This window comes from Oncorhynchus kisutch, linkage group LG10 (genome assembly GCF_002021735.2).
Source record: "Oncorhynchus kisutch isolate 150728-3 linkage group LG10, Okis_V2, whole genome shotgun sequence".
Classification (NCBI taxonomy): domain Eukaryota; kingdom Metazoa; phylum Chordata; class Actinopteri; order Salmoniformes; family Salmonidae; genus Oncorhynchus; species Oncorhynchus kisutch.
This window is the reverse complement of record NC_034183.2, coordinates 48,900,865-48,923,715: the sequence shown is the minus strand read 5'-3', so window position 1 is coordinate 48,923,715 and position 22,851 is coordinate 48,900,865. Positions and strand designations below refer to the sequence as shown.

At 42.3% G+C, this 22,851-nt stretch overlaps 1 protein-coding gene across 1 annotated transcript in view; it reads right to left on the bottom strand.

Moving 5' to 3' along the window:
- LOC109897260 (corticotropin-releasing factor receptor 1) overlaps positions 1-22,318 on the bottom strand; it is a 174,468-nt gene extending 152,150 nt beyond the window's left edge. Inside the window, exon 1 of the mRNA XM_020491796.2 lies at positions 21,272-22,318. Within this exon, the coding sequence (XP_020347385.1) occupies positions 21,272-21,295 (24 nt within the window). The 5' untranslated portion in view covers positions 21,296-22,318. The remainder of the gene's footprint in view (positions 1-21,271) is intronic.
- Between the last annotated feature and the right edge of the window lie 533 nt (positions 22,319-22,851).

Here is a 22,851-nt window from a genome sequence, read left to right as displayed (position 1 = left end):
GCTCCCGCTCCCCCTCCCTGGCACTCGAAGGCGACAGGCTCCCCGCATTACGCACTCCTGCCACCATCATTACGCACACCTGCCTATCCCCCGTCACGTGGATGGTACGTGGCAGGCTGACTACCTGTTATGCGAGTGCATCAAAGAGCCAAGGTAAGGTGCTAGCTAGCATTAAGCTTATCTTATAAAAAACAATACATCTTAACATAACATAGTTAACAACACATGGTTGATGATATTACTAATTTATCTAGCTTGTCCTGCGTTGCATATAATCTATGCGGTGCCTGTTAATTTATCATTCAATCACTGCCTACTTCGCCAAACGGGTGATTTAACAAGAGCACTTGCGAAAAAAGCACGGTCGTTGCACCAATGTGTACCTAATCATAAACATCAATGCCTTTCTTAAAATCAATACACAAGTATATATTTTTAAACCTGCATATTTAGTTAATATTGCCTGCTAACATGAATTTCTTTTAACTAGGTAAATTGTGTCACTTCTCTTGTGTTCTTTGCAAGCAGAGACAGGATATATGCAGCAGTTTTGGCTGCCTGGCTAGTTGCAAACTGTGTGAAGACCATTTCTTCCTAACAAAGAGTATAATTAATTTGCCAGAATTGTACATAATTATGACATAACATTGAAGGTTGTGCAATGTAACAGCAATATTTAGACTTAGGCATGCCACCCGTTAGATAAAATACGGAATGGGCCGTATTTCACTGAAATAATAAATAGTTTCCGGATTTGACCATATTAATGACCTAAGGCTCGTATTTCTGTGTGTTATTATATTATAATTAAGTCTATGATTTGATAGAGCAGTCTGACTGAGCAGTGGTAGGCAGAAGCAGGCCCGTAAGCATTCATTCAAACAGCACTTTCCTGCATTTGGGGCGGCAGCGTAGCCTAGTGGTTAGAGCGTTGGTCTAGTAACCGGAAGGCTGCAAGTCAGAACCCCCGAGCTGACAAGGTACAAATCTGTCGTTCTGCCCCTGAACAGGCAGTTAACCCACTGTTCCTAGGCCGTCATTGAAAATAAGAATTTGTTCTTAACTGACTTGCCTAGTTAAATAAAGGTTAAAAAATATATAAAAAAATGCCAGCAGCTCTTTGCTCTGCTTTAAGCATTGCGCTGTTTATGACTTCAAGACTATCAACTCCCGAGATTAGGATGGCAATGCTAAAGTACCTATTAGAACATCTAATAGTCAAAGGTATATGAAATACAAATGGTATAGAGAGAAACAGTCCTGTAATAACTACAACCTAAAACTTCTTACCTGGGAATATTGAAGACTCATGTTAACAGGAACCACCAGCTTTCATATGTTCTGAGCAAGGAACTTAAATGCTTTTTTACATGGCACATATTGCACTTTTACATTCCAACACTTAGTTTTTGCATTATTTAAACCAAATTGATTATTATTTCATTATTTATTTTAGACTAAATTGATTTTATTGATGTATTATATTAAGTTAAAATAAGTGTTCATTCAGTATTGTTGTAATTCAAATCAAATCAAAATCAAATGTATTTATAAAGTCAGCTGATATCTCAAAATGCTGTACAGAATTGTCATTATTACAAATATATATATAACAATGGTCCGATTAATCAGTATATCCTGTTTTTGGTCATTTATGAAAAATCATAATTGGGCGACTGTCACGCCTTGGTCTTAGTATTTTGTGTTTTCTTTAATTATTTGTTCAGGCCAGGGTGTGACATGGGTTTGTGTGTTGTGTTTCGTATTGGGGTTTGTAGTATTTGGGATCGCGGCTGATTAGGGGTGTTGTATAGGCTTGGCTGCCTGAGGCGGTCCTCAATCAGCAGTCAGGTGCTTCTCGTTGCCTCTGATTGGGAACCGTATTTAGGTAGCCTGAGTTCGCTTTGTATTTCGTGGGTGATTGTTCCTGTCTCTGTGTAGTGTTCACCAGATAGGCTGTAATAAGTTTCACGTTCCGTTTTGTTGTTTTCGTATTTAATAGTTATTTCATGTATCGTCACTTTTTTTTCATTAAAGAACATGAGTAACCACCACGCTGCATTTCGGTCCGACTCTCTTTCAACAAACGAAGAACGCCGTTACAGCGACCTCTAGTCATTACCTCCCCTATATTTGTCTGTTCCCAAGATCTGTCCCTCCGCTTCAGGATTAATGTTCGTATGTTGTTTTGTTACCCGGTGCTGACGCTGTTCCTGTCTTGTTCCATGTCTGTCCCCAATTAAATGTTGACTCCCCGTACCTGCTTCTCTACTCCAGCATCGGTTCTTACAGAACGCAGAAACCATCAAACGAAGCATCGGGGGTTGCTGGCTTTCCAGTTGGTGGTGACGTCGGGTCCAGGGGCTGATGGAACCGGGGGCAGATGGAACCGGGGATGCCTAAGCCAGCTTGTCGGGCCGGGGGTGGGAACCTAGAGGGGGAGGGGGGGGGCACTTTCATGCCTGCTCCAACTCCCTCTTCCTGGTGTTTGAAGGCACCAGTCTCCCCAGCATTACGCACTCCTGCCACCATCATTACGCACACCTGCCTTCCCACGTCACGTGCATCAGCGATTATTGGACTCACCCGGACTCTATCACCTGTGTCATTACCTCCCCTATATCATTCTGTTCCCAAGCTCTGTTCCCCGCTTCAGGATTAATATTTGTATGTCGTTATGTTACCCGGTGCTGACGCTGTTCCAGTTTTGTTCCATGTCTGTTCCCAATTAAATGTTGACGCCCCGTACCCGCTTCTCTACTCCAGCGTCGGTTCTTACAATATCACTGTCTGTGAATCAGCCCTGTGCTATGCAATCTCTAACACGCAACCCAAACCGGCTCCGCGCGTGCTCCATCGTGCATAAATTTATTTTGTCCCCATACACCAAACGCGATCACGATACGCAGGTTAAAATATCAAAACAAACTCTGAACCAACATTCATTTGGGGACAGGTCGAAAAGCAATAACGATGTATGGCAATTTAGATAGTTAGCTAGCTTGCTGTTGCTAACTAATTTGTCCTGGGATATAAACATTGAGTTGTTATTTTACCTGAAATGCACAGGGACCTCTACTCTGACAATTAATCCACACATAAAACGGTCAACCGAATCGTTTCTAGTCATCTCTCCTCCTTCCAGGCTTTTTCATCTTTGAATTTATATGGTGATTGGCATCTACACTTTCATAGTATTACCACGACGACCGGCAAAACAGTTTGTCTTTCAATCACCCACGTGGGTATAACCAATGAGGAGATGGCACGTGGGTACCTGCTTCTATAAACCAATGAGGAGATGGGAGAGGCAGGACTTGCAGCCCGTTCTGCGTCAGAAATAGAAAGGAGTTCTACTTTAGCCCTTGGCAACGCAGACACTTGTTGGCGCGCGCGAGCAGTGTGGGTGCAATAATTATATAACATGGATTTCTACATTTATTTTGCAACACTCGTGCACACGACGGGTCCGGTCTGGTCAGCATGTAACAGTTATTTTCCAATGCTGCAGTATCTAAGGTCAAATATACAGTGTGGCCCATATACAGTATAATCTATTAATCTATACCTACAAACAACAGTTAAGACCTTTTTACAGTATGGCCATCATCTCTATGTAACCCGGTTATTACACCACCAACTCTTTTCACAGCCCTGATTGGCCTTATGACTGACATATCAGTTTCATACAACACTCCTATGGAAACGAGAGAGAAATATGCGTCCCAAATGGCACCCAATTCCCTACACAGTGCACTACTTTTCACAGCCCTATGGACCCTTTCGGAATAGGGTGCCATTTGGGACGCAACCAGTGAGTGCTCCTACAGTGTCTTTAAGTGCTTCTATACATGCGTCTGTGAGCATAGTGTGATGTCGAAAAATAAAGAACAGCCATGCATGCCAGCAGATGGATCGCAGTTTGGCTTGCCAGGAATTATTTCCTTCATTCTATTAAAGGGGTAATCTGGGAATAGTGAATACATTTTTACATTTTAAAAAGTAGTGGCCACTTTGTTTTTGTTTGAATCTCAGATTGCCCCTTTAAATACCCAGCTCTCTGTCAACACTGCCATGGTAATGAGGCCAAGGTAATGAGGTTTCACTTGAAGTTGATCAGACCCATTTTGTCTTTTCTGAGCAACTATTATTGTTATCATCTGCATTTGATTACCTTTGGTACTTAATGTCCTGTCCTCTCCGATTTGATTATCTTTTAATAGAATGAATTTACAAAGGAGACAATATGTAGTTAACCAAAGACTGCAACTAGCCATCAGTCTATGTGATGTGTCGTAACATATCTTTTTGTTTCAAACCATCTTCCGATTTCTTTTTACACATTGTATTGGTTTGAGGAACTCTGAATGTATGTATTGCAATCCAAATCCTAATTTCTACTTTATATCTATTTATATAAGGATTTTAGATGTGGTGGTCTAGAGATGCCTGATATGCCTATGACTCAATCAAAACAAGTGGTTAGAATTTCTCCTCCAGTTGCTTGCTATACCTTGGGACCAATTGCACAGAAGTGGCATAGATTTCTCATGGGCTAGACGAGGAAACATCTAATAAAATCTGCAGCAGCACTCTAATCCTGACATTGAGCTATCCTTCACTGCGATAGGTTCAGGGCTGTGCATGACCAGTTTTCCGTTCATTAGGGGGAACAGTTTTCAAAATGGAGTGAAACTGAGAAGTACCACTGTACCTGAACATGTCCAATAAGAATACTGATTGTTGTTTTCCATTGGAAAACGGTTTGCAACTATGTGCTGTACTGAACATGACCCTGAGCAGATAGAAGAGCTCCCCTCTCTGACCTTCAACTCCTCCATCCTGACCTTAACAGAGATAACCTGTACTCCACTCCTGCAGAGTGCAAACACTGCATTCCCATATCTTCTGTAATAGACTCCTAACTGCACTGATTGATACACCTGGCAGCCTCACCTAAAGTATATGACATACTGTATAGTGGGATATTGGTTCATTACTGGGCTTCAAACTTTGACTGATTGAAGTTCTCAAGCATCACACTATCTGCAGCAGCAATTAGTCCAGTCACCTTGGCTTGGGGAAGGTGGGCTTTAAAACATGTGTGTGCTGGCAAGCTGGCTACCATTGATTGATATGTTCAAGTGGAGCTGCTGATGCAAGCACTTTCGAGGATTTCAGTCTTGCGGCGTCGAACATATACTTTATCATCAACGTAAAGCCAGCCGCTTGGTGTAGTGCACTATACAGGGAATAGTGTAACATTTCAGACGCAGACGGTGATAGACAATAGACGGCTTTATAGGTGACGGGAGTCGGGAGAGAAGCACGCACATCATGCGTCTCGAAAGGTCAAACCATAGTGTAAATGCACATATGCCATATAAGTAGTCAATGAGACACATGGCTGTGGTAAAGGTTGCCGGAACTGTTCGCAGTCACATAGATGTATCATATTCCCCACAGCGTTAAAAGGGAATGGAAACACTTTAGGAAGTAAATCTAAGCAAGATATGTATTCAATCCACTAATACTAAACATGTGCATTTAACATAAAAACATCTCTATATTTAGTATTTTGATCGCCGACAATGTTTATTTGAGCTAAGGTCAGCGCCATTTTAAATTGCCATAGTAAAGACTGACGCCAGTGCGTCACTGGCAGGAATCAGCAAATTGTCTGTGGTATTGAGTCTTTGTGCGGGGAGTGAATCGAAGAGAGTGAGGTTAGGGGTGGACAACGATGATGGCAACAGCAAGCAGTAATTCAAACATGAACTGTATAGCGCCAGGCTGTATGAATTGGCTCAAAGAAAATCCCTCGGTAAACTACCATTGGCTGCCCACGGACCTACAACTTTTATAGAAGTGGCTCCATGTCCTGAAGAGGAAGGACGTGCCAGCTCGAGCTAGCAGGATATGCATACAGCATTTCGCGGAGGCAGAATTCGCGATGAAGGGCACTTTCGATGTTATGGTGTAGGGGTTACCGAACGACCATCCTTAACATCGCTGACTTTGGAGTCAAGCGAAAGTGACTGAACGGAAGAGGTGACGCGAGTCAATGCAATGGAGCCTGAGGTAACATTAACCGGTCATGACTTTTGTTGACAAGGCTAGCATCAGACACTGGACAACTTTGTGTAACACCCCCCAGCAAATAACGTTAGTAAGCAACTCAACTGCAACTAAAATTGCAACACAGTTTATCCATGTACCCCTGTTATTAAAAAAACGTTTGTTTGTTTTCAGGATGACATCTTCATCCCTGAAAACGTTTTCATCCTGGGGGAGACTGTGCAGGAGGCAGGTGGTACATGCAAATCCATATTATTTATAAGGCTATTGTTTATTTCAAGTATATGCTGTGATTTTTGAATATAACTATAGCCTAATAGATGCCATAATTGTTTTCTAACAACAAGAAAGAACGGTTAGTACTGCTTGCCAAACTGACACCTGGGTGCCTGTGCTGCCGTGGAGAAGAAGTCCACCGGGACCATCGCTAAAGAGCTCGGGGCCCATCTAGATTGCGCTCATGACCACCAGTATACAACCGAGTCCTGCCCCTAAACGCCACAGATGGAGCTGACAGAGAGTAAGATCAGTGAAGACCATACATCTCTGTCGGGGGTCAAAGACGAGACTTGTAAATTTGATGTCCGAAGGCCATTCATTTCACATAAAAAGATCAATTAACACCCATGGAATAATTGTGTTAAGTGTTTGCAACAATATATAGAATAATGGGTGACATACTGTATCTAAAAAATATTTAAAAACTTGAATAACCTTTGTCCGGACTTTTGCGCTTCATCAATGTCATTCAGTTTAACAATGGTAAAAAGCCATTTTAAAGCATATCACATGATGGTAATCACAGAAGACCCACAAAGAAGACCCATTGAAGACCCTCTATCAATGTGATGAGGTGAGTAAATCTCTCTGAAATATTTGATGATTTCACCTTTTCACCCTCAAGTAACCTTTGTAAAAAAACGCATACAACACAGAAAACATACTTTTAATGTTATTATTTTATAAAATGCTATATTAAATATGAAAAGTAAGGATAATCTTTGTAGGTCAAGGTCATTACTTTATATAGGTGACCAAGGAACTGCCTGTTTAAATATGTTTATTCATGAAATCCGTCCTTCATTATCACGCTTTTGTGCTTCAGCACAACAAAAGTTTCATGTTATACCACAATGTCACTCATTACGCTGAATGACAGTAGCTGTGTTATCCCATGTTTTCACTAGTTTACAACATTTAATAATGCAATTCATATTTACTTGTTGTATGAATACTGAATATCATCATTTTAAACTATTTTATGGCATTTTAAGGTATTTCAGAGCAGTTTACTACAAAACGAAGGAATTCAAAACTCTACAACTCTGACTGGGAAACGTTTACAGAGCTTTATTAGTCCAAATTACAAGTTACACACCAGTTAGGCCACATAATACTACATATGCTTACACAATAAAACGACATACACAAGCATTCTAAAAATAAATCCATGTTTTAAAGATGATATTGAATGATGAGTTCAGTTTGAGAACATTCAAGAGTTCCATTTGATGTTCAGACAATGGATTTGATTAATATTCGGATGTTCAGAATAAGGAAATGTTTTTCTTTTTTTGTTGGTGGAATAATTTTTTATGCAATTTCTTTCAAATGCCATGATATTACTTTGAGAAAGATATCCACTGTTTCATGATGATTTTGAGCAAAACTAGTTTTTTGCATTCCTCCTGACAGTGCTGGTGTAACTGAGTTAGGTTTGTAGGCCTCCTTGCTCGTCAACGCTTTTTCAGTTCTGCCCACAAATGCTCTATGGGATTGAGGTCAGGGCTTTGTGATGGCCACTCCAAAACCTTGACTTTGTTGTCTTTAAGCCATTTTGCCACAACTTTGGAAAGGACATTTCTCCAAAAAGTACGATCTTTGTCCCCGTGCAGTTGCAAACCGTAGTCTGGCTTTTTTTATGGCAGTTTTGGAACACTGGCTTCTTCCTTAATCCTTTCAGGTTATGTCAATATAGGACTTGTTTTACTGTGGATATAGATACTTTTGTACCTGTTTCCTTCAGCATCTTCACAAGGTCCTTTGCTGTTGTTCTGGGACTGATTTGTACTTTTCGCACCAAAGTATGTTCATCTCCAGGAGACAGAACGCGTCTCCTTCCTTCTCCCAAGGATGAACCAGACTTGTGGTGGTCTAAAAAAAAATTCTGAGGTCTTGGCTGATTTCTTTTGATTTTCCTATGATGTCAAGCAAAGAGGCACTGAGTTTGAAGGCGGGCCTTGAAATACATCCACATTCATCCAAGATGGCGTAGCAGTAAGTCGTCCTGTCGTGTCGTGTCCCTGTATATTTCGTTTATTTTTCGTTTTTTACATAGCTATCCCTTTAAAAACTTTTTGCTAAACCTAAGCTTCCAAATACTCTCCTGCTACCCGCCTCACCCAATGTAGCTATTTTTCCTAAAGTATTTATATTTACTTCGGAACCCTCCCTCAACTGAAGCTAGCCAGCTAACCACCAGCTATGCTAGCGGTCTTCAGCTAACCGGTCATCAGCTAACCTGTAGTTCGGAAAGCTCTCGCCAGTTCGAACAACGCGACTCTAACCAGAACATAACGGACCTATTTATTTTTCATCCCCGGATTCATCCCCGGATTCCCACCGCAAACGGAACATTTTTCAGCTGGATTTTTTTAGCTGGATCTTCACAACTAGCTATCTAGCTAAACCGCAACCCCGGATGATTACCCCTGGCTAGCGTTTCCACCCACTTAGCTTGAAGCTAGCCTGGCCTGCGCTACCACCGTAGCATACTCCTGAGCTACAATACCCGGGCCCACGACCGGTCTATCGATGTCACCGCATGAAGAGGAATAAACAGACTCACCCCATCGCGACGTCCCCCAAAGGCTAACTCTCTAGCCCTCGCTATCTCCCTGCTTGCTAATTCGGCCTGCTAACTGCTAGCTTGTCCAGCTCCGGTCCGCTAACTGCTACCTTGTCTAGCCCGGGCCTACAAACTGTTAGCTTGTTAGCACAGGCCTGCTAACCGCCTGAATCGCCGCGTCCCAAACGCTCACCGGACCCATATTTACTTTCTATCTCTTTTGACTTTTAATTTGTTTATACCTTCCGGAAACCTGCCTCACCCAATGTGATACGGAATCGCTTTTAAATTTTTTAATTTTTAGAACACACTCAAGAACCTCCAGAAGCTAACCAGCTATCTAGCTACAAGCTATTTAGTCATTGTTAGTTTTTTTAACCTGGATAACACTCGCCAGTCCAGCTTCCCTGCCCCATCCACCGCTGCCCCCTGGACACTGATCTCTTGGCTACATAGCTGATGCACGCTGGACTGTCCATTAATTTTATTTATTTTTATTTATTTTACCTTTATTTAACCAGGCAAGTCAGTTAAGAACACATTCTTATTTTCAATGACGGCCTGGGAACAGTGGGTTAACTGCCTGTTCAGGGGCAGAACGACAGATTTGTACCTTGTCAGCTCGGGGGTTTGAACTCACAACCTTCCGGTTACTAGTCCAACGCACTAACCACTAGGCTACCCTGCCGCTAATCACGGTATTCCATTCTGCTTGTTTGTTTTATCTGTTGGCCCCGTTGCCTAGTCTACGCCATTTTACCTGCTGTTGTTGTGCTAGCTGATTAGCTGTTGTCTCACCTACTGTTTTAGCTAGCTTTCCCAATTCAACACCTGTGATTACTGTATGCCTCGCTGTATGTCTCTCTCAAATGTCAATATGCCTTGTATACTGTTGTTCAGGTTAGTTATCATTGTTTTAGTTCCCAATGGAGCCCCTAGTTCCACTCTTCATACCCCTGATAACTCCTTTGTCCCACCTCCCACACATGCGGTGACCTCACCCATTACTACCAGCATGTCCAGAGATACAACCTCTCTCATCATCACCCAGTGCCTGGGCTTACCTCCGCTGTACCCGCACCCCACCATACCCCTGTCTGCGCATTATGCCCTGAATATATTCTACCATGCCCAGAAACCTGCTCCTCTTATTCTCTGTCCCCAACGCTCTAGGCGACCAGTTTTGATAGCCTTTAGCCGCACCCTCATACTACTCCTTCTATGTTCCGCGGGTGATGTGGAGGTAAACCCAGGCCCTGCATGTCCCCAGGCACCCTCATTTGTTGACTTCTGTGATCGAAAAAGCCTTGGTTTCATGCATGTCAACATCAGAAGCCTCCTCCCTAAGTTTGTCTTACTCACTGCTTTAGCACACTCTGCTAACCCTGATGTCCTTACTGTGTCTGAATCCTGGCTCAGGAAGGCCACCAAAAATTCAGAGATCTCCATACCTAACTATAACATCTTCCGTCAAGATAGAACTGCCAAAGGGGGAGGAGTTGCAGTTTACTGCAGAGATAGCCTGCAAAGTAATGTCATACTTTCCAGGTCCATACCCAAACAGTTCGAACTACTAATTTTGAAAATTACTCTCTCCAGAAATAAGTCTCTCACGGTTGCCGCCTGCTACCGACCCCCCTCAGCTCCCAGCTGTGCCCTGGACACCATTTGTGAATTGATCGCCCCCCATCTAGCTTCAGAGTTTGTTCTGTTGGGTGACCTAAACTGGGATATGCTTAACACCCCGCCAGTCCTACAATCTAAGCTAGATGCCCTCAATCTCACACAAATCATCAAGGAACCCACCAGGTACAACCCTAACTCTGTAAACAAGGGCACCCTCATAGACGTCATCCTGACCAACTGGCCCTCCAAATACACATCCGCTGTCTTCAACCAGGATCTCAGCGATCACTGCCTCATTGCCTGTATCCGCTACGGAGCCGCAGTCAAACGACCACCCCTCATCACTGTCAAACGCTCCCTAAAACACTTCTGTGAGCAGGCCTTTCTAATCGACCTGGCCCGGGTATCCTGGAAGGACATCGACCTCATCCCGTCAGTTGAGGATGCCTGGTCATTCTTTAAAAGTAACTTCCTCACCATTTTAGATAAGCATGCTCCGTTCAAAAAATGCAGAACTAAGAACAGATACAGCCCTTGGTTCACCCCAGACCTGACTGCCCTCGACCAGCACAAAAACATCCTGTGGCGGACTGCAATAGCATCGAATAGTCCCCGTGATATGCAACTGTTCAGGGAAGTCCGGAACCAATACACGCAGTCAGTCAGGAAAGCTAAGGCCAGCTTCTTCAGGCAGAAGTTTGCATCCTGTAGCTCCAACTCCAAAAAGTTCTGGGACACTGTGAAGTCCATGGAGAACAAGAGCACCTCCTCCCAGCTGCCCACTGCACTGAGGCTAGGTAACACGGTCACCACTGATAAATCCATGATTATCGAAAACTTCAATAAGCATTTCTCAACGGCTGGCCATGCCTTCCGCCTGGCTACTTCAACCTCGGCCAACAGCTCCGCCCCCCCCGCAGCTCCTCGCCCTAGCCTCTCCAGGTTCTCCTTTACCCAAATCCAGATAGCAGATGTTCTGAAAGAGCTGCAAAACCTGGACCCGTACAAATCAGCTGGGCTTGACAATCTGGACCCTCTATTTCTGAAACTATCTGCCACCATTGTCGCAACCCCTATTACCAGCCTGTTCAACCTCTCTTTCATCTCGTCTGAGATCCCCAAGGATTGGAAAGCTGCCGCAGTCATCCCCCTCTTCAAAGGGGGAGACACCCTGGACCCAAACTGTTACAGACCTATATCCATCCTGCCCTGCCTATCTAAGGTCTTCGAAAGCCAAGTCAACAAACAGGTCACTGACCATCTCGAATCCCACCGTACCTTCTCCGCTGTGCAATCTGGTTTCCGAGCCGGTCACGGGTGCACCTCAGCCACACTCAAGGTACTAAACGATATCATAACCGCCATCGATAAAAGACAGTACTGTGCAGCCGTCTTCATCGACCTTGCCAAGGCTTTCGACTCTGTCAATCACCATATTCTTATCGGCAGACTCAGTAGCCTCGGTTTTTCGGATGACTGCCTTGCCTGGTTCACCAATTACTTTGCAGACAGAGTTCAGTGTGTCAAATCGGAGGGCATGCTGTCCGGTCCTCTGGCAGTCTCTATGGGGGTGCCACAGGGTTCAATTCTCGGGCCGACTCTTTTCTCTGTGTATATCAATGATGTTGCTCTTGCTGCGGGCGATTCCCTGATCCACCTCTACGCAGACGACACCATTTTATATACTTTCGGCCCGTCTTTGGACACTGTGCTATCTAACCTCCAAACAAGCTTCAATGCCATACAACACTCCTTCCGTGGCCTCCAACTGCTCTTAAACGCTAGTAAAACCAAATGCATGCTTTTCAACCGGTCGCTGCCTGCACCTGCATGCCCGACTAGCATCACCACCCTGGATGGTTCCGACCTAGAATATGTGGACGTCTATAAGTACCTAGGTGTCTGGCTAGACTGCAAACTCTCCTTCCAGACTCATATCAAACATCTCCAATCGAAAATCAAATCAAGAGTCGGCTTTCTATTCCGCAACAAAGCCTCCTTCACTCACGCCGCCAAGCTTACCCTAGTAAAACTGACTATCCTACCGATCCTCGACTTCGGCGATGTCATCTACAAAATGGCTTCCAACACTCTACTCAGCAAACTGGATGCAGTCTATCACAGTGCCATCCGTTTTGTCACTAAAGCACCTTATACCACCCACCACTGCGACTTGTATGCTCTAGTCGGCTGGCCCTCGCTACATATTCGTCGCCAGACCCACTGGCTCCAGGTCATCTACAAGTCCATGCTAGGTAAAGCTCCGCCTTATCTCAGCTCACTGGTCACGATGGCAACACCCATCCGTAGCACGCGCTCCAGCAGGTGTATCTCACTGATCATCCCTAAAGCCAACACCTCATTTGGCCGCCTTTCGTTCCAGTACTCTGCTGCCTGTGACTGGAACGAATTGCAAAAATCACTGAAGTTGGAGACTTTTATCTCCCTCACCAACTTCAAACATCAGCTATCTGAGCAGCTAACCGATCGCTGCAGCTGTACATAGTCTATTGGTAAATAGCCCACCCTTTTCACCTACCTCATCCCCATACTGTTTTTATTTATTTACTTTTCTGCTCTTCTGCACACCAATATCTCTACCTGTACATGACCATCTGATCGTTTATCACTCCAGTGTTAATCAGCAAAATTGTAATTATTTGCCTACCTCCTCATGCCTTTTGCACACATTGTATATTGACCCCCCCTTTGTTTTCTACTGTGTTATTGACTTGTTAATTGTTTACTCCATGTGTAACTCTTTGTTGTATGCTCACACTGCTATGCTTTATCTTGGCCAGGTCGCAGTTGCAAATGAGAACTTGTTCTCAACTAGCCTACCTGGTTAAATAAAGGTGAAAAAAAAAGGTACACCTCCAATTGACTCAGATGATGTCAATTAGCCTATCAGAAGCTTCTAAATCCATGACATAATTTTCTGGAATTTTCCAAGCTGTTTAAAGGCACAGTCAACTTAGTGTATGTACACTTCTGACCCACTGGAATTATGATACAGTGAATTATTGTTGAAAAAAATACCTGTGTCATGCACAAAGTAGATGTCCATACCGACTTGCCAAAATTACTTTTTGTTAACAAGAAATTTGTGGAGTGGTTAAAAAACTAGTTGTAATGACTCCAACCTAAGTGTAAGTAAACTCCCGACTTCAACTATAAGTACAGCTAGCTTGCACAATTTAAAGATCTTGTTCTGTTTTTTACACAGTTTTATAACTTAAAAAATTGCTAAAAGAAAAATGCTGCTGCTGCTACTAATAATAGTTCATAGGATCCTGATTGTTATTGCTAAAGGAATCACATTTAATCAATATTTGTGGCCCGTAGTGATTTGTGTCATTCAGGGTAACAAAACATTGTCATACAGTATAACACCAGTATTTTATATTCAAATACAATAACTTTGTTTTGTTGACTCAGAGAGACAAAAACAAATCTCAAAGGATTAAGATAAATATATTTTTTATAGATTTTAGCAGGAAGTTTTTGTAAAAAACCTGTGACACATCAAATATGAGGGAGTCAAAATAAAATGTCAGTTTTTCTGGGTAGTTATATTTCTGCCCGTCTAAGCATGGATATATAACCTTGTGATTATAACACTTAGTTTTATGAATGACATTTTACTAGGGTACATTCATATGAATCACAATACAAATGATTTATTGGCTTTATTTTTGATTATAACTAATAATAGGGCATAGGTTACTCTCCAATGAACATAAAAAAGCAATTCAGGGAATTGTAATTGCTGTTTAATTTTATTGTTAGTTTGAAAACCTTATATGACTTTGACCCATGAACCTGAGAGCTCAGAATCACAATCACAGTGTGAGCCAAGATATACTATTGATTCCTTTGGGGGAGTGGGATGGTGTTCCCGAAAATGGAGAAGGAGCAGGCAATTCAACAGCGAATTCAAAGATGCACCTATCCATAAATGGAATCGAAGTGGAATTGTTTTTCCTCTGATTTATTTTTACCCGTTTCAATGGATGTGCCACCTTGTCCCGGTTCTGCTGTTTCGACTCTCTCTCTCAACCTATGAATGCTCAGCTATGAAAAGCCAACTGACATTTGCTCCTGAGGTGTTGAACTGTTGCACCCTCTATAACCACTGTGGTTATTATTCTGATGTAAAAAATATATTTTTCTAAAATATATTTGATTGTTTGATTGTTTGCTGTTCTGCATGCTGTGTATTCACTAACAGACTGATGTGATGTGAGTGATGGGACATTTTTATAGTATCTGTAACATATTTTGGTGTGTATTTAATCTGCATCTTAACTTCTTAAAGTAGCAATCAGCAGTAGAAACAATAACAAAGTGTCTACCTGCTCCTCTTTCGGTAAAAAACTGAGGGATGGGGCTGGAGAAATGTAACCACTCTCAAATTCATAGACAGAGCTATAGATGCAAGGACTGACCATTCATGATATCAAAATTGTAAGCCTGTTTCTATGATCTGTTTCCCCTACCATGTACCCGGTTTGCTTTGGATAAAGGCATCTGCTAAATGGCATATATTATTCAAGTCTACTTTGACTCTGCCAACTAGCTGCCCAGTGTCGTTACCATTCTTTCAAATAGAAGGCAGCCAAAGCTAGTTGAACTCACTACTCTAGTGACAGGGACACAGGATTAGTACGCACTGAAAGTAGTTTTAATGGATATCAATGGATATACAGTACCAGTCAAAAGTTTGAACAACACCTACTCATTCAAGGGTTGTTCTTTATTTTTACTATCTTCTACGTTGTAGAATGATAGGGAAGATATCAAAACTATGAAATAACACATATGGAATCATGTAGTAACCAAAAAAGTGTTAAGCAAATCCAAATTTATTTGAGATTTTAGATTCTTCAAAGTAGCCACCCTTTGCCTTGATGACAGCTTTGCACACTCTTGGCATTCTCTCAACCAGATTCACCTGGAATGCTTTTCCAACAGTCTTCAAGGGGTCCTACATATGCTGAGCATAGTTGGCTGCTTTTCCTTCACTCTGTGGTCCAATTCATCCCAAAACATCTAAATTTGGTTTAGGCCAGGGTGATTGTGGAGGCCAGGTCATCTGATGCAGCACTCCTTCTAGGTCAAATAGCCCTTACACAGCCTGGAGGTGTGTTTTGGGTCATTGTCCTGTTGGAGAAAAAAATTTGTCCCACAAAGCGCAAACCAGATGGGATGGCGTATCACAGCAGAATGCTGTGGTAGCCATGCTGGCTAAGTGTGCCTTGAATTCAAAATAAATCACAGACAGTGTCACCAGCAAAGCACCATCACACCTCCTCCTCCATGCTTCACGTTGGGAACTACACGTGCATAGATCATCCGTTCAACTACTCTGCGTATCACAAAGACATGGTGGTTGGAACCAAAAATCTCAAATTTGGACCATAGGACAGATTTCCACTGGTCTAAAATCCAATGCTCATGTTTCCTGGCCCAAATAAGTCTCTTCCTATTATTGGGGACCTTTAGTAGTGGTTTCTTTGCAGCAATTCGACCATGAAGGCCTGATTCACGCAGTCTTCTCTGAACAGTTGATGTTGAGATGTGTCTGTTACTTCAGCTGCAATCTGAGGTGCAGTTAACTCCAATGAACTTATCCTCTGCAGCAGGTCTTCCTTTCCTGTGGCGGTCATCATGAGAGCCAGTTTCATCAAACCAGTTTCATGGTTTTTGCGACTGCACAAATCTTCCTGATTGACTGACCTTCATGTCTTAAAGTAATGATGGCCTGTCGTTTCTCTTTGCTCATTTGAGCTGTTCTTGCCATAATATGGGCTATCTTCTGTATACCACACCTACCTTATTACAACACAACTGATTGTCTCAAAAGCATTAAGAAAATAAATTCCACAAATGAACTTTTAACAAGACACACCAGTTAATTGAAATGCATTCCAGGTGACTGAAGTTGATTGAGATGAAGCTGAAGCTTCATGAAGCTGATTGAGAGAATACCAAGAGTGTGCAAAGCTGTCATCAAGGCAAATGGTGGCTAATTTGAAGGATGTCCAATAGAAAATATATTTTGATTTGTTTAACACTTTTTTGGTTACTACAATGATTCCATATATGTTATTTCATAGTTTTGAGGTCTTCACTAGTATTCTAAAAACCCATGAATGAGTAGGTGTGTCCAAACTTTTGACTGATAATGCATATATATACAGTGGGGAGAACAAGTTTTTGAAACACTGCAGGTTTTCCTACTTACAAAGCATGTAGAGGTCTGTCATTTTTTATCATAGGTACACTTCAACTGTGAGAGACGGAAGCTCAAACAAAAATCCAGAAAATCACATTGTATGATTTTCAAGTAATTAATTTGCATTTTATTGCATGACATAAGTATTTGTTCACCTACCAACCAGTAAGAATTCCGGCTCTCACAGACCTGTTCGTTTTTCTTTAATTAAGAAGCCCTCCTGTTCTCCACTCATTACCTGTATTAACTGCACCTGTTTGAACTCGTTACCTGTATAAAAGACACCTGTCCACACACTCAATCAAACAGACTCCAACCTCTCCACAATGGCCAAGACCAGAGAGCTGTATAAGGACATCAGGGATACAATTGTAGGCCTGCACAAGGCTGGGATGGGCTACAGGACAATAGGCAAGCAGCTTGGTGAGAAGGCAACAACTGTTGGCGCAATTATTAGAAAATGGAAGAAGTTCAAGATGACGGTCAATCACCCTCGGTCTGGGGCTCCATGCAAGATCTCACCTCGTGGGGCATCAATGATCATGAGGAAGGTGAAGGATCAGGCCAGAACTACACGGCAGGACCTGGTCAATGACCTGAAGAGAGCTGGGACCACAGTCTCAAAGAAAACCATGAGTAACACACTACGCCGTCATGGATTAATATCCTGCAGCGCACGCAAGGTCCCCCTGCTCAAGCCAGCGCATGTCCAGGCCCGTCTGAAGTTTGCCAATGACCATCTGGATGATCCAGAGGAGGAATGGGAGAAGGTCATGTGGTCTGATGAAACAAAAATAGAGCTTTTTGGTCTAAACTCCACTCGCCGTGTTTGGAGGAAGAAGGATGAAGAACACCATCCCAACTGTGAAGCATGGGTGGAAACATCATTCTTTGGGGACAGGACGACTGCACCGTATTGAGGGAAGGATGGATGGGGCCATGTATCGCAAGATCTTGGCCAACAACCTCCTTCCCTCAGTAAGAGCATTGAAGATGGGTCGTGGCTGGGTCTTCCAGCATGACAACGACCCGAAACACACAGCCAGGGCAACTAAGGAGTTACTCCATAGGAAGCATCTCAAGGTCCTGGAGTGGCCTAGCCAGTCTCCAGACCTGAACCCAATAGAAAATCTTTGGAGGGAGCTGAAAGTCCGTATTGCCCAGCGACAGCCCCGAAACCTGAAGGATCTGGAGAAGGATCTGCAGTGTGTGCAAACCTGGTCAAGAACTACAGGAAACGTATGATCTCTGTAATTGCAAACAAAGGTTTCTGTACCAAATACCTGTTCTCCCCACTGTATGTTTTTTCCTCTGACAAATTGGGGGGCCAAATAAAATCACCTGCGTGCCGAATATGGCCCGTGGGCCGCCTGTTGGGGAACCTTGTTGTATAGTGCTAGCACACACTGTTATTCCTCAAAAGCCATTTTCCCATCTGTCAGCCAAGCGGCCATTGGTGATCAGTTATGTGATATGGTTGGGTGGGAGGATTTACATCTCTGTAGCTTCTGTGCCCATTGAAATATAATTAATGTACTAGAATTAAGTAGAATTTAATGGGAATGTCCGCTCTGTGGTCTGGTCCTTTCCATCTGAGGACTCTGCGTTGAGTTAATTAGATCAGCGGGGACAGACAGACCCAGACTGTAAATAGGAGGACATTGAGATATTTAATTGAAGAAGTAGACATTGATATCTAATTGAGGAAGAGTTTATATGAGAGGCTGAACAGACTGGAGTCTCACTGACATTCACACCTGATGAAGGAACAAGGATCTGTTTGCCTCTGAAAGAGGGCCCTGTTTAGGACTGTCCTTAAAAGTTTGGTAGACTGGAAAAAATGTTGTAGGCCTACAGAGTCTGTCTGCAAGGCAAATTGGGAGTATAAAAATAACATTATGTTAGTGATTCATTCAAAAACGTAAAATGTATTGTTTGGTGGAGAGGAAAATAATGTCTACAGGGTCAGACAGTTTGGCAAATTTAGAGTATAAAAATGATGTTATGTTGGTGATTCAATTTAACATATGAAAATCAAAGACATGGGATGGTTGCCCAGTAAAAATAAAAAGTGATCTGAGAATGTGCATGTTGTCTAGCTACTGTTGATGATTGATCTGCCATCAGATATGCATAGTTGGTTTTATTTGCATTTCCACTTCGTCATTGTCCAGGTTGTCTTTTCTGCTTAAATTAGAATGCCAATCTCACTGCATTTAAAACTGTCAATCCCTTCACCTCCTAGCCCTGGGTAGCATTCCTTCCTCTCTCTCCATTGGACAAATGCCAGACTTACCTCAAGCAATAGGATTAGTGTGATTCACAGGCCGTGGCTGTGTAGAAATGAATCCCCTACTTGCACCTGCATGAGTTTGATTCTCAATGCATTGTGGTGTCTACGTTGATACTGTTTTGAATATACTGCACAAAGAAGGTATGATCATATGTATACACCAGATACACACCCCTGGAATTCAAGAATGAAGAATCCCATGCAAGTAGGCCTGTGCAAGGGCTGAATAAGTGTTTTGTTGCCTTCGTCGCTTTCAATCTGCGCAGGTAATGTTGGCTATGCGGATGTGATGATTGTATTAGAAAAGAGTCATATTTATTAAACCGATTTAGATTTGACCCTCATTCAAACGTGTAATGACAACGCATAATCTTCTCCTAAGTTAGGCTAAATCAGGCGAGCCACAAAAACACCGAGAGATTGTCTGAAATGTAACAATGCATTCATGTCCAACTATCTGGGTTGGGCTTTTAAAGGGATTATCTTTATTTTATTTTATTTTACCTTTATTTAACCAGGTAGGCAAGTTGAGAACAAGTTCTCATTTACAATTGCGACCTGGCCAAGATAAAGCAAAGCAGTTTGACAGATAAAACGACACAGAGTTACACATGGAGTAAAAACAAACATACAGTCAATAATGCAGTATAAACAAGTCTATATACAATGTGAGCAAATGAGGTGAGAAGGGAGGTAAAGGCAAAAAAGGCCATGATGGCAAAGTAAATACAATATAGCAAGTCAAATACTGGAATGGTAGTTTTGCAATGGAAGAATGTGCAAAGTAGAAATAAAAAATAATGGGGTGCAAAGGAGCAAAATAAATAAATAAATTAAAATTAAATACAGTTGGGAAAGAGGTAGTTGTTTGGGCTAAATTATAGGTGGGCTATGTACAGGTGCAGTAATCTGTGAGCTGCTCTGACAGTTGGTGCTTAAAGCTAGTGAGGGAGAAGTGTTTCCAGTTTCAGAGATTTTTGTAGTTCGTTCCAGTCATTGGCAGCAGAGAACTGGAAGGAGAGGCGGCCAAAGAAAGAATTGGTTTTGGGGGTGACTAGAGAGATATACCTGCTGGAGCGTGTGCTACAGGTGGGAGATGCTATGGTGACCAGCGAGCTGAGATAAGGGGGGACTTTACCTAGCAGGGTCTTGTAGATGACATGGAGCCAGTGGGTTTGGCGACGAGTATGAAGCGAGGGCCAGCCAACGAGAGCGTACAGGTCGCAATGGTGGGTAGTATATGGGGCTTTGGTGATAAAACGGATTGCACTGTGATAGACTGCATCCAATTTGTTGAGTAGGGTATTGGAGGCTATTTTGTAAATGACATCGCCAAAGTCGAGGATTGGTAGGATGGTCAGTTTTACAATCTGTTGTTATTAGCCTATACATTTAAATAAAGAATGCTGTTGCTGTTAAGTTAACAGCATTCTTTAAATTAAGAATGCTGTTGTAGAATATAGCTAAACTTTGATTTAGGTGAGGACAAGTTCTCTCTGTCATTGGGCTATTTTAAGAACCCTGGAATTGGGATTCTTGAATACAAGCCAAGTGAATGAATCAACAAAATAATGTACATAACAATATTTAGCAATAACCCTTTTAATCATAATAGTTAGTAGTGCTCGAGAGCTCCAGTGCCAAAATAACCTGCATTTGAAAAAGTATATTGTTCACTAGATATTGTTCTTTACAGGAGTAGTAAACGAAAAACACACACACATACTGCACACACACACTTTTACATTCATCATTTGCTGCTGCTACTCTGTTCTTTATGTCACTCGTATTATTATATAACCTGATGCCTAGTCATTTTTACCCTTCTCATGTACATATCTACCTCAAATACCTCGTAACTCTGGTAGGCCTACTGGTAGCCTACTCTCTGTATATAGCTCCATTCTTGAGTATTTTATTTCATTCCTCATGTTACTATTTTATTTGTATTATTTCTAAACTCCGCATCGCTGGGAAGGGCTCTTAAGCAAGCATTTCACGGTAAAGTCTGCACTAGTTGTATTCGGCGCATGTGACACATTCAATCTGATTTGAATATATAATAATAATCAAAGTCCCAAGCAGTGAGAGTCTAAAACACAATCTCGGCTGAGCCAACAAAACAACATAGCAATTAACTGAAACGACAACAATAATTTTCAAAGCATCTCGCATGCACCTGACATACCTGCGGAAGAATTCGCAGCCACATTTTTTCTGTGCGTTTATTTGCTGATTTCTCCAAACTCCACTCCTTCCTTGCCGCAGCTACTGTGTTACCACGAGATGCCTCCGGTACCAGAGTAGGGATACTCAATCATCACAACAGAGGATATCACACCACTTTTGGAATGAATTTTGCACACATGAAACACCAACTGTCAGTCAGTTACTTATCGTTATGCATTTTCTCAACTCTGAAGTCCCAATAAGCCTCTAAATTGCCGGTCATTATCTTATCGAGATACGTTTGGTTTGATCGGTGTCAGTCCATTTCAGAGGAAATTCAAACGTCTCTTCGGAAATATTGGTTGTACTATGTATTTCAGTAGTCTATTTCCTTCTGTATTACAACGCTATATATTACAGTGAATGGACTTTCCAGGGTACCGCGTTTTGCGTGGTTTTAATAACAGTCTACATGTAAATAACTCTTCTTCTCCATGTACATTAAACGAACATGACAGGTTCCAATAATTAATTCAGTGGGCCGATTGAAAGTCGGTCAGAGATTGAGGTCGGGTCTCGCGAACTTCAAAGCGTTGACAGCCTTTGCATCGTCCTTTCTCAACCCCTCTTCATAACAGTCCTCTCAAGTATTGCTTTTCCGATGTGCGACTGGTCCGGTGCTCCAATATTTCTTTTCTTAATGCTGACTTCTCCAAAATACCATTTAACTTGTAAATGCTAGGCAACATACACCACACTCCTGTCTCCGATGGAAATATAGCGTGAATTAAAAGCTGCCCGCTGCGCTCCAAAAAGTGAAAAGGGAAGAGTGCTTCGCAGGCTCAGTTTCAGAAATCGCGTAATATGATGTGTTTGACACAACTACACCGGTATCCTCTTAACGCAGTGCGCGTCCACAGTCTTTATCGCTCTTGGGGTGTTTCAGCTCCGATTCCACTTCACTCAGTCCGACCGACTGATTTCAGAATTTGAAATATTTTGTTTGCGGTGTGTCTCTCTCAGCCTCCATAGGCAAATAGAACAAACTCCAGCATGCGATCGCATAGACTATCCTACGTCACTGCACACTTTACGGCTCTCCTCTCTTCACTTTTGTTTTTCCTCCTGAGAGCAAATTACCTTACTTTCACTTTTATCAAAACAACATGTTAGACATGCTTCTCGATTTATGGCCAAGGGTACACAACTCCAGGGAGCAAGAAAATGTGTCTGTGAAGCTGTGATATGTTTCAATGAAAGCAATAATTTGCCACTGAAGCCCCATTGAAAGCTGTAGACCCATGTCATATACTGTATGGGAACATAAAGATAAATAATTATAATGTAATTTAGGCTGGCCACTCAAATAATCCCCTTACCCCTTCTTCTCTTTCTCCATTGCACTGCATTATCTCTCCTGATGCCCCAGCATGTGTATAGTTCTCTTACGGAAAAAAAAACACATGATTTCACATGTGAAATTTCTACATGTTTTCCACATGCAAAATTGTATTTCATGTGAAAACATGTGATGTGATTTCATATAAAGTTTCATGTGGATTTTCTCGTGATCACAACTTTACACAAGTGGATTAACAT